The 13,281-nt window shown below is 32.6% G+C and overlaps 1 protein-coding gene across 1 annotated transcript in view; it reads right to left on the bottom strand.

Annotated features, from left to right (window-relative positions):
• Nucleotides 1-409: 409 nt before the first annotated feature.
• Nucleotides 410-13,281, bottom strand: part of LOC132713943 (titin-like) — a 32,277-nt gene continuing 19,405 nt past the window's right edge. The window contains exons 11-20 of the mRNA XM_060696645.1: nt 11,471-11,613; nt 10,606-10,701; nt 8,881-8,950; nt 6,915-7,091; nt 6,444-6,569; nt 5,725-5,839; nt 5,445-5,521; nt 4,902-5,036; nt 4,293-4,320; nt 410-3,778 (exon numbers count right to left, since the gene is read on the bottom strand). Coding sequence (XP_060552628.1) covers nt 3,613-3,778; nt 4,293-4,320; nt 4,902-5,036; nt 5,445-5,521; nt 5,725-5,839; nt 6,444-6,569; nt 6,915-7,091; nt 8,881-8,950; nt 10,606-10,701; nt 11,471-11,613 — 1,133 coding nt within the window. The 3' untranslated portion in view covers nt 410-3,612. The remainder of the gene's footprint in view (nt 3,779-4,292; nt 4,321-4,901; nt 5,037-5,444; nt 5,522-5,724; nt 5,840-6,443; nt 6,570-6,914; nt 7,092-8,880; nt 8,951-10,605; nt 10,702-11,470; nt 11,614-13,281) is intronic.

The following is a 13,281-nucleotide window of genomic DNA, read 5'->3' on the forward strand; positions in this document are numbered from 1 at the left end:
TATCAATTATGAATATTTTAAAATAAAAAAGGTGTCCCGAATTATCAATGGGCAGAGGGTTAGAGTTGTTCGCGTGTTTTATGTCATAATTATGGCCAATTTTGTACATTTAATTTTCCTGAATTACAGTGCAATAAAATATGTAATTTAAAATGCAATTCTATTTTTCAAATGAAATAAGAAATAATTTCAAATGTTTAGAAGACTTACTAAACGTTTACTTATGAATATTCTTTCAGTATTTTCGGGTTGCAAAATATATGTATTCTCTAAATTCATTATTAGTCCAATTAAATAAGGTTAAGTTAATAACTTAATGGCAAGGACATTAATAACCCCATATGGGTATAGGTATCATAACAAATCAGAAATGGGATGATTTCTCGGGGGAATGACAACAAAACAAATATATGAAAACCACAAACTCAGTTTTATTTAGGTTTATCATGAGACATTATTTGAAGCTTTTCCGTTTGATTGATAATCATCAAAATAAACAAAGTTTTAGAAACAATGATGCTAAAGGTACAAAATATATGACAGCGCTGGGATGAAGAATGGGAAACAATTCAAGCTTTATTCAGACTTAACACAGCAAATAACAACTAAAGTAGTGATTATAATTTTTGTAAGAGTAAGAACACAAGTCAACAATTTTTAATTCGCGGTTTTAGACTATTTAATCTTTATTTCTGTTTCAACGATCTTCGAGATATAGGAGACATATAATACATTTTTATGTGCCATCAAATATAACTGAATGTCAATAAACATACTTCTAACAGATAAAAATAAAAACAACCGAAAAAAACAACAGATGTCAAACCTTAAATTGATATGGCAATAAAATAAACGAGGTATAACATGGATTATAAAACAGACAATAGGTCTATTGCAATAAGAAGAAAAGTGCTAGAATTGAAATTATCTCGATCTAATCATGGGTGGGCTGATTAGCATATGTCACTTAGTAAAAATCGCAACTAAAAGGAAACAATATTATTAACCAAGATAAATCTGACAAGGTTTGGGATAAATTCTTTTACTCAGTGAGTTTCATCAAGAAGTATAATCTTGATCAATGGACATATTCATATATATTAATCTAATTCTAATGTCATTCATCATATGAAGACCAGTCGAAAATAACATGATATTCAGTTTCAGTAGAATCTAAAAATAGAAAAGTTCTGTTTTTGATACTTAAATCTTTGGCCCTATTAGTTTAAATTTGAGTAGGCGCATTCGATATCTACAGTATGCAGAAAAATGGAGAGGGGACATAAATATCTTACAATTATAGTAATATAGTGAATTTTAGTTTATACACAGTTATATTTAAGCTTGTTTCCTCCTCTACCAGTAATACTCGTGGTCCAATTAAGTTTCAATATATTGATAAATTGATTTCCCTTTTAACATATGAATGTATACACTCTACAATGTATGGTTTATCAACATGAACAATTTATCATAACAATTGAGAAATCACATTGAATTAATTGCTTCTTCACAGAAAAGAATCAATTTTAACATGATGTACGAGCTTTTCCAAATGCCCGAAACTGCCATTCATGTACGGGGATACATACTTAAGGTGGGGGTGACTGTCATGTCATTATGCCATGTCTCCTGCTTATGTCGCGATGTGTTTATTTAACGACAAGGAAAAACATCATTTCACTGTTCTAAATAGCATTTATACAGGAGAAAGACCGACAGCCTCACATTGCTGGACCATAATCTATTACATGTCGTACAATTTGTTATCACATGAGGTTTTGGGAAGGAATTCAAAGAAATTGCAGAACGCCGAGGTGAGCGCAGTAAGATCGCAAACATCGCCGAAGCATCGCTACAGCATCGTATTGGCATTGTATAGAACGCCAACCAACGGCGCGCATTTTGAGCATGCTGTAGCATCTCCTACAACGCAACAGGAGCGCTGTGAAAGCACAAAAGGAAAGTCGAATGAACGCGGCGCTTATCCACGGCGGTTGTACAGAGATTGTGCGGCGTACGTCTCTACCGCGCTTATACTGCGTGTGCACGGCGCTTTTACAAATTCGTATGATTTCAGCACAATGTGAGCGCCGCAAGAGCGCCGTAAAAGCGCTGTGGAAGTGCAAAGAACGCAAAAGAAGCGCAGTGTTTGGTCGCAGTAAATAGTCAATTAAAATGTCGTAGAAACTCCGTGGCATCACCATGAAGACGCTGTGAGATCCCCAAGTCATCAAATATATCACATTTTGTATTGCGATCTATGGCACCTTGTTAAATTAACAACGCTGTGTAAACGCAGTAAAATGACAGTCTAGTGTGACAGGGCATTAAAGACGTCTTAGGTTATTTCACCACTATTACGCTCATAAAATGTCCTCTAATATTTGTAAATTAGAAGCGCCGCGAAAGGTCCTTTCAGGTTAAATCAATGAGAGCCAAAAAAAGTAGAAGATCAAGAATTTGGGATAACGTTTTAATTTACATTTTAACAAAATATTTAAAACCACGACGTTTCGCCAGTCCTTCATTCCGTATCACATTCGTTAAAATAATGATTTCTGACTATTGGATAGTATTCCTGAATGTGATGCATGCAGTTAATTAAAATGAATAGGTCTATAATGGAAGGTTTGTACAATGCCATTAATGATTATGTTGATAGTATTTAGTATTATATGTGACAACAAACCACAAACGAATTATATATGGATGCGGTTGGTAATGCATGAGATACATGATCTGATATTACATAATCATTTACAACTTGAATTCCATATTTTTACATGAAATATAAGAATATCAAAATGATTCATTGCTATTGTTTTTCAATATTTGAAAAAAAAAATGTAAAATGTGCCCATTGTAGACTCATTTGCAGATAAATATTAATGTTTCATGGGTCTTTTGTCTTAACTTTTATAATACAATTATAAAAATTAACTGCACTTATGTCTATTAAACTTGTCAATATTTTTTATATTGTATGCCGTTGACCTTTGATACTTATGCATTTATATTCATTTGTACTCGGAAATCGAAAATACTCAGGTGCACAACTACACATCCTGATCAATATTCCTGTAAAGTTTCATGACTCTATGTCAAATCCTTTTTGAGTTACATGCGACACAAGTTGAAAATTGCAAAATTTTACTAAGTCAAGGGCAATAACTCTAAAAATACTAAAAATATCCAGACAAAAATACCCAGGTGCACAACTACACATGCTAATTAACATTCCTGTAAAGTTTCATGACTCAAGGTCAAATACTTTTTGAGTCATATGCGACACAAGTTGAAAATTGCAAAATTTTACTAAATCAAGGGCAATAACTCTAAAAAATGCTAAAAATATCCAGACGAAAATACCCAGGTGCACAACTACACATGCTGATCAACATTCCTGTAAAGTTTCAGGTCAAATCCTTTTTATAGTTACGTGCGACACAAATGTGAAGGGACGGAAGGACGGACAAGGGTAAATGTAAATGCCCGCCACTAAAGTGGGGGCACAAAAATCTACACATGTAGTAAGTTTCGTAGTATTATGTTTACAAAGGCTAAAAGAGCCGATTATGCTAGTCATATCCAAACAAATCAGTATCATGATCATGGGCTAAGACTTTCATATGTTGTTTTGTCTTCTCTAACATTATCATCGAGTCTGGAGTATACGTTCTCAACACCTGAATCAACGTTAAAGTTTCCCGATGTATTTGATGCTGAACCGGTCATGAATATTTCATTAACATATGTTTGACTCTTACGATCTTTTCTGAAATAAAAACAAATGATTTGCATCATGTAAAAAGTGCTTTTGGCAAGTCCTTTTATTATTTTTATTATCTTTTTTAACATTTATTATTTTTGAAATAATTTATCAAGTATTTAAAATAAACTATGTGTTAAACACGTGACTGATATACATGTATGATTTAAGTATATAAATACACATTATCTATTCATAAATCATTGCTGTCCCACTTACTTCAATTGATTACATTTAAATTGATGTAAAGAGCATCGGACTTGTAATCATGGGGTTGCTGGTCCGATCTTCGGGCGAGGCGAAATGTCATCGTAAAACTGATCTTGGACATTGAGTCCAATGGTCATTTGACTCGAACCGATGATTCTAAAATCATGTTGTATGAGGTTTTTTTCAAAACATTTGGTTAGTTATCCAGGGGATTGACTGCCGAGATATGACCAAATATGTGTAAAAATTGTCGTAAATCACACACAGTAACTGATAAACATAAATCAATAATTTATCATACTTTACTTACTTATTTCCAAATTTTATTTCTTGTTCATCTGGAAAACATAAAGTATAAACAGTTCACACATTAATCACAGCGTGAAATATGAGTATCTCATGTGCATGGAAAATGCTTTTTCAAAAAACTATAATCCTTCCACCCGTAAACATAATAATAAGTATCCATTAACACAGTTAGCATAGTACATCTACATAATGAATTCGTGCCTTATAAGATGACAAATATGTCATGAAACCTAATGAAACATACCAAACTTGATAATCCCGGTAGAACAGCAGTATAACTAGTATAAATTTGTTTTCTTAATCATATAGGCAACTTGGTTAAGGTTAAGTTTTGAATTACAATATAGTGGTGGATAAAGACCTCAGGTGTCCCATTGTGCATTATTTTGACAATAAGCGGGAATCCGAGTAAAAACTTCGAATTGTCGTAATTTTATTGCATAAAAGAACTGAAATTACCTGCATAACATTGAGGGCCAAATTATTTTAAGTCAATGAACTTTACCACTTGTGCACGAAAATGAGAGAAGTGAAATTAAATTGGCATTATTTTTTCTTTTATTTTTTACACATTTATCATGCAATTTTCTAAATCTTACTAATGTCCTACCTTTCGCTCTATACCTTCTAATAAGGTAAGTTGCATAGCCAGCATATAACAGAAGAATGATGATTATTAGGCCAAGTACAACTCCAACGATGACAGCATGTGAGTTGGTAGTATAAAACTCGGAGCAATGTGAATCTAGATATGCACAATAAATTCAAGTTTTAGGTTTGAAAATTTAAATTAGGATAAGACTGCTTTTCTTTCGATGTATTTTTTAACACGAAAATCATTCATTTAATGTTAAATCATATCAGAAGATTTTCTTATATAGTGTTTAGTATTCTGACGCGGTTGATAATGTTATAAGGACATATCTGACGTTTTGAAATGGAAATAGCGTACCCTGGTTAAATGATTTTATCTCAAATTCTACCAAAGTTCTTGCTATTTGAAATGTTGCCTATTACAAGGCGTACTACATATACTATCCATTGCTTTGAAATATCAAAAAAAATATTTGATTGCTATGCAATACCGAACATTTATATTGAAAATTAGTTTTGCCTCATCATTTTGCATCAAATAATATGTTTACAGAATCACCTGCATTTGCCGTTGTGAAAGGTCCATACTGCCGGCTCAAACGGCATCCTCCATTTGTACACGTAAATGCAACAAACCTGTTTGCAAATAAACAAGCAATGGATACAAATTGTCAATACTAAGTTGATATTATGGCCAAGACTTTTCACCAAACGACATTAATTTATCTACTTTTTAAAGAGAAAATCTCGTAGGTGGATTATCTCATAAGCATCTTAATAATATAAATATCTTTTGAAATATTCGACGTGTAGAGGCTGTAATAAACCTAGTCCAATACTTATAACTTGTCCCAGGTTGAAGTGGACCATTACAAAATCCATCTGGTGAGACATTTTTACAATCCTCACTGCCAACAATGAACTCAATATTTGTTACATCCCGTTTATTTCTTCCTACAAATAAACCATTAAATGTATTCAATATTTGTTACTTTCTTTTAGTTCTTCCTTCAACCAAACCAATCAAAGTCAAACCAACATAAAAAAACAATACCGCAATTAAGCTCTGTTTCTGATTTCTATTCATATTTTCATTGTTTGAAACAAGAATGTCTCTGATGCATCTGCACATTGAAATAAACCAATAAAGTTTGTGAAAGCGTTTACTAATTGATCTTAGACAGCATGCTTCTTCTCTCTTGACTCTATCCCTTCGATGTTTGATCTCGGACAACACACTTTTTCTCTCCGATGTCTATCACTTTGCGATGTCATAAACTAAGTAAGAATTATAGCTTTTGTACACAATTACTTACTTTTCTCTATTACTGTGTGTGGATTAAATCAAATTCCTTGAACCAAGTGTTCAACTACTTTACACCCTGCATCTTACATTTAACACATCTGGTGGACACTTTCAAGCATATATAAGTTTTACGTTCAATCACATTTATCTAGATATAGTACCTGCGATAGCATAAAATATGCTTGTTATCAAAATAAATGATAAGTGCGCGATTTTTTAAAGTTTCAATATCTAACTGAAATTGCAACTTACCCAATGTATATTGTATAGTAGCCTTATCTAGCCAGTCAGAATTTGTCGCCCGATACGACGCCTGACCTTTCTTTGATGCTCCTGACCAATTTTCCATTGCATTCACATCCGTAATTGTCATTACGCCTTTAAAATACCATATACAATTATAAATGAGCTTACATCTAAGACAAATCATAAGGACTTGTATAAATGGTTGTTTCCATTACCCGATCCGCTCGGTGAGAGTTATATAACAACTACCCTTTAGACCGGGTCATTACTGATATGGGCGCTGGCAATCGAAGTGAAGTAAGAAAACACACAGTATCATATATTAAATAACATTCCACGGTGTAGAGTAACTTTTTGAAACTACTTTCTGAATTTTGTTTTTTAAATTTAATATAATCAGCAAATTATTATGACTTGCATAATCATTGTTGCTTTTTTTTTAATATAAATAACTTGTCTACGAAACGAAAAGAATACCTTGAAGGTCACAGCTGTTAACACATACTACGAGTCCAGTGGTTTGTACTTTGCCATTTGTAGATTCTTCAAAAAACTCCCGAACTAATGTAATTGTTATTTCTCTGTCAGATACAGTTTTATCTCGTTGTAACTCGATAACATCTATTAATAAACTTTCCTCGATGTTTAAAGGAACTGAAATGACAATTGTTGTCTTATAATATTTACTCCAACAAATAATTACCTGTAACCACCTTATAAAGTATCTTTATCAATATAACAACTTTTAACATGTATATAAGTTTGAAAAAAGTTTTCCTCATTAATAATATTTATGAAAGAAAGAACAAAATAATATATATCTATATTCAGTTATTTCTTTATTCACAAAAAAAAAACATTTTTTTTTATTCCAAAATTTCATTAGTCAAATAAGTTTTGTTAATCTTATGACCATGGTCAAAATTTTTTGGGCTACATGTGTCACAAGTTGAAAACTAAAAATCCTTAACTAAGTCAAGGGCAAAAACTTTACAAATACTGAATAAATCCACAAGCGAACACCAAGGTGCATAAGTACATATGCTGACCAACATTCTTGTAAACTTTCAAGCCTACAGGTTAAATACTTTTTGAGCATGAACAAGTTGAAAATTGCAAATTTATACTAAGTCAAGGGCATTAACTCTTACAAAACTGAAAAAAATCAACAAGCAAAATATCAGGTGCATGAAAAGCTTCACAGTGATGTTGATCATTATTCCTGCACAGTTGATTGATTCAAACTCAAGCACTCAAGTCATTAATAACTGAAGATATTGAAACGATTTATAAGTCAAGAGTAATAATTGTACAAATACTAGATAACTCCACAAACAAAATCCAAGGTGCAGAATTCCATATGTTGACCAACATTCCTATTAAGTTTCATACACAAGACACAAATTGAAAATCGCAATGGCAATAACTCTGATAAAACAGTAAAACCGGCCCCAGAAAAACTTCACATACTCATCAACATTCCTGTGAAGTTTCATGACCCTATGTCGAATACTTTTTGACTTACATGTGGCACAAGTTGAAAATGGCAAATTTTTACAAAGTCCAGAACAATGAAACTAAAAATACTAAATTAATCTAAACAAATATACCCAAATGCACATGCTGATTAACACTTCTGTAAAGTTTCATGACCCTAGGACAAATACTTTTTGAGCTACATGCGACACAAGTTGAAAATTGCAAATTGTTATTTAGTCAGGGGCAATAACTCGGACAAAACAGAAATAAATTCACAAGCGAAACGCAAGGTGCAAAATTTCACATGCTGATCAACATTCATGTAAAGTGTTTTGCCTGTAGGTCAAATATTTTTTGAGTTACGTGCGACACAAGTTGAAAATTGTAAAGTCAAGGGCAATAATTTAAAAAATACAAAATATAGCCACATGAAAACACTCAGGTGCACAATTTCACATGCTGAGAACAATTCCTGTAAAGTTTCATGACTATAGGTCAAATACGTTTTGAGTTACGTGCGGCACAAGTTGAAATTTGAAATTTTTTACTTTTACTAAGTCAAATGCAATAACTACAAAAATACAAAATATATCAACACGGAAATACCCAAATGCACAATTTCACATGCATGCTGAGCAACATTCTTGTAAGGTTTCATGACTATTGGTCAATTACATTTTGAGTTACGTGCGACACAAGTTGAAAATTGCTGATTTTTACTTAGTCAAGGGCAATTACTCTAAAAATACTAAATATATTCACACGAAAATACCCAGCTTCACAACTACACATGCTGATCACAATTCCTGAAAAGTTTCATGACTCTAGGTCAAATACTTTTGAGCTACGTGCAACACAAAATTAAAAGGACGGACGTAAGGACGGATGGACGGACGGACAAGAGTAAATGTAAATGCCCCCCATCCCCTAAAGTGGAAGCACAAAAAATATCTAAGTTTCAAACCTCCTGGAGGAGCCATTTTTGTAACAGTAATGTGTTCGCCTTTCATGTTTTGTTCATTTATTGCATACACCTACAAAATAAATATCTGAGATACTTTTGTATAACTTAAATTTACACAAATGTGCGTTCAGCATTACAAACGTAACTTAAGGATTAATCCCTTTGTCTTTTACTGTCTATAATTTGATATAATAATATCATTTTCTAAAATCTCTTTATAACAAACAAAAAGCATTTGGCATCATATTGAATTAGTTTAAATTAATATTTCATTGATATGAAGAACATATTCTACGATGTAATACGAAACAATATTGCTCTGATATCAGTAATACTTTCTTTGACGCAATATTTTGTTTGACAGAACAAATATCTTTATTGGAAATGTTTAAACAATTATTTATTTCATGTAAATGTAAGTTTGAATTGTAAAGTGTTTTAGTCTTACGTACATTAAGTAAAAACTTGCTTTCCCTCTGTACATTCCTTAAAGTACGAGCGGGTTCACACCCTGGGCGGAGAGGGGCAATATGTTCGATGTCAAGGGACTTATCCACGGAAGTTTTTATGTGAAGATTTAGCTTATATCAATAAATTAGTATTTTTTTTATACCTTTTAAAGAATTTGACATTTTTTTTGGAAGCAGTACAATAATCTGACAAAGTATATTGCGTTAATAGCAATAATATAATATTTATACTAATAACATGTCTAGACATATTTTAAACAAAAACATAAGGATACCTATGCCCGAATTCAAGCGTGTTTCAGTAGTCATAAATAAGTTTTACATAAGGGAAAAAACCCATTCTTTAAACCTTGCTGCAACATATTATATGCGTGAATTAGTTATTCCTTATGATACAAAACCACCATGGTGGGGGGCATATGTGACTCTATGTGCATGGCAATTCCTATCATTGAAGTTATCCACCCGTTACTCCTTTCCCTTAAAATCTATATTTAAAACAATATTCTGTATATTTTTGCTTTAAGCAGCAGTCATGTTGAAGTCGATGTCGTTGAAGTTACAAGTCTTGAATGGGTTCGATCCCCGGGAGATGCTTTGGTAGTTTAGCACGGAGGAAGGTAGTCTAGTACTGGTGTAACTCTCCAGGAACGATGGTTAGCAAACTACCCGCCTATATGACTAAAATACTGTTGGGAATAGGCGTAAAATAAACAAACAAACAAGCATCAACATTAAATTATAAAGTCCACAGTGTGCCAATCAGCTAAGCTTTGAGCATTGTAGATTGACACATTACGACTTTAATATGTTTTCAAATAATGGTCTATGTAGTCTATGTTACTTCTTGGTTGGACCGATTTTTATTTGAATACGCCCAAAACTCCTCTACAACATATTATTACTAGGACAATTTACAAAAGATTTTAAATTGACGTGTAATGAATGTGACCTTGACACGAGGAATTCAAAACCTGCTCACTCATAAAAGTTAAACGTTTTCTTCTAAGAAATTTCGATGTCTTTCCATCGGTTCCAAAAATAGAGTGGATACGAAATGTCAACATATAAGACGAACGGTCAACCTGGTGCATAACAATGTACACAGAAATATTTTCTGTCGTTCACAGGTGTGAGGCGTTTAGCCAGAAAATACTTTTTCATTTAATTTAAAGTACTTGCATATTATATTTACTTGCGCTTTCGGTTTTTAAATTTATTTCTTAAAGCATTGGTATTTTAAAATTTTATTTACCCTAAATGTGTATTGTTCTTCTGGCACTACATATACCGTTTTTGTGTAAGTGTAACCTGGGCTTTTCTGTTGAAAATTTGTTGTCGCTGTCACATTCTTAAAGAAAGTAAAGACACTTAATGGGGATATCTAGAAATGTTTAAAGACATGGCAGTAAAAAAAGAAAATGCAAAAAGTTGCCGATTATCGTGGCATCAAAACATTCTATAAAGTTTAAAATAAGTCCCTATTTAATACACAGGATTTAAAGAAGAATAACGTTAACAAATATATGGAATCAATTTTTTAATTTCATAATCGTTACTTATAAGCAGATTGGTGTTCACTTAATCAGAAGCTTATAACAAAAATAAAAACATTTAACAACATCATTTTGAACATTTAAAACGAAAACTGAATAGCCGATAGTCATGTCACAACACTGTGAAATTAAAATACGTTGTTAAATTCAACACGGAATTATATTGTAATTGTACACGCACGGTTGTAATATATATATATAGGACGAGGCACAAGCCGAGTCTGATAAGGGTTTTTCAGCTGTGTACGAATTCAACAGAATCAAAAGTGTTCTCAAAATGTATAATGAGCTTTGAAAAAGTTCTTTAAGGACTCTATTATATTTTTACCCTGCAAAAATGGAAATGAAGCTAGATGGAGTACAATTTGGTTCAAACGCTGACAATTTGTTGGTTATATTTCATAACGTGTGAATTAAATTTATTTTATTCGTAAAATTACAACGTGCGTTTTGAATAATACAACGAAAATTGTACACAAAGGACTTTTCACACATACTAAATTGAATATAGGGCATACAATGTTGAAAGACCGTAAAAACTTCTTTAATTATGCAAACACATACCCCTGGTTCAAAGTTTTCGAAACGATAGCTTTTGATGACCCCATTTCTCTCCAATATAGTCGGCATTTCCCATGATATCTTCATTTTCGTAAAGTCTTCATCAGGATGAGGTTCTACAGAAAATTCGGAAACTTTGCCAGGGGCTGAAAATCAAACACAAAAGTCCTCTTTATGTTATAATTAGGAACATAGAATGATATGACAATGCATATTTAGGTTTGACTTCTGTTTACAGGTAATGGCTATGCCAAGAGTCGTCACATAAACATAAAGATAAAGTTATATCATAAAGTTTTGTATGTGATGAGATCGATATTCAAGTCTAAATATCTGGTCAATATGATTTTATCATATGACCAGAATGAAATCTTCATTTATTCATTTTGAAAATTGTCTGATAACACCTTGTACGCAAATTATACATGTAGATGGCAAACACATTATTTTTTTCTTTAGGCCATAGGCGTGTAAAAGTTAATTCGGATATAAGGATTCCAATAATCGTATTTTCTCATCTGCATCTGTTTTTAAAAGAAACAAAATCATGTGTGTAGTTAACCGATTAAAAATTTTAATCATATGTTAAAATATAAACCTTACACGAGTTACTTTATGTAAAATGGTTGGTAAGCGTTCAGTTGAAAGGTTTTGAAATAAGGGCATACATAAAAGATCGAGCAAAGCTGAGAAAATATGCTATAAATGTTTAATATAATGATACTTTTAATATTTATGACAACACTGACTTATTTCAAGGTGGATTTATAAATTTAAAAATGAGCACGAGTCAAAGATGCCTTAAAGTCTGGTAGAAAACATGCCATAGTTACTGTCAGAAATATTTGTAAAGTCAGGCTTATCATTGACAAAGATGCCAGACTTTGACAAAAAAATATCGCAGGGATATTAAAAAGGTCCACTCATACTTTTCTGAAGAATCACTCGAAGGTTAGGGGAATAACGACCAGTACGTTATATGCTTAAATACTAATGGATAACCAATGGAACTTTTGTCTAAATTCCCGTTTTTACAGGTCGTTCTGTTACATCCAAGTATTGTAGACATAAATGAAAACAAGCAAGTATCATAGTATTGCAAGCAATCCATACGTCCCGTACCGGTTAGAACCCCAGCAACATTCTGAAGGGCCATTGGCCATTCTTTAATGTTTCAATTTTTCTCTCTATTTTAAGTAAATTTGTTGGAAAAACTCCTTAAAAGTGATCACAGGAAACAGTATGTATGAAAAGACAGACAGACAGACGGACTGAAGGACACTCTAAAGTTAATATCTGAAACATCCCTGTTACCAAAAACAAAATTTTAATTAGCAAAATTCTTAAAGAAGAGATGACTCTTGAAATAAAGATGCAATTTCATAAAAAAGTTCAGCTCCTTTTGACTCATCACAAATATTGTTATATTTGCTATGTTTTAGCCCTTTACCTCACATATACGCGGAACAACGCACTTTCGACCCCCCCCCCCCCTCTTTTAGGCCTCAAATAGTAAAAAAAGTTCTATTTGGGCCCCAAACACATGTTTTCGTTTGAGAAATGTTGCTTAAAAAAGTGAGCACTTTTCAAGGCCGCCCCACATCCAAAAGATACATTTAGGGTTGAAGGGGGCGGTAGTCCCCCTCACCGCCAAGAAAATTTTGGACTTGTGAGAGGCTTAAATTGACCCAGGTCGATCATAAGGTAACGTGTAACAAACACTGAAAACTGAAAAGTTAAAGCACTTTGAAATAAATTTTGATGAAAAAAATCAAGGCAAAATAGTGATTTATTGCAATTTTGAGATGTCCCCT

Source organism: Ruditapes philippinarum, unplaced genomic scaffold (assembly GCF_026571515.1).
Source record: "Ruditapes philippinarum isolate M1 unplaced genomic scaffold, ASM2657151v2 ctg4973_1_1_1_1, whole genome shotgun sequence".
Lineage (NCBI taxonomy): Eukaryota > Metazoa > Mollusca > Bivalvia > Venerida > Veneridae > Ruditapes > Ruditapes philippinarum.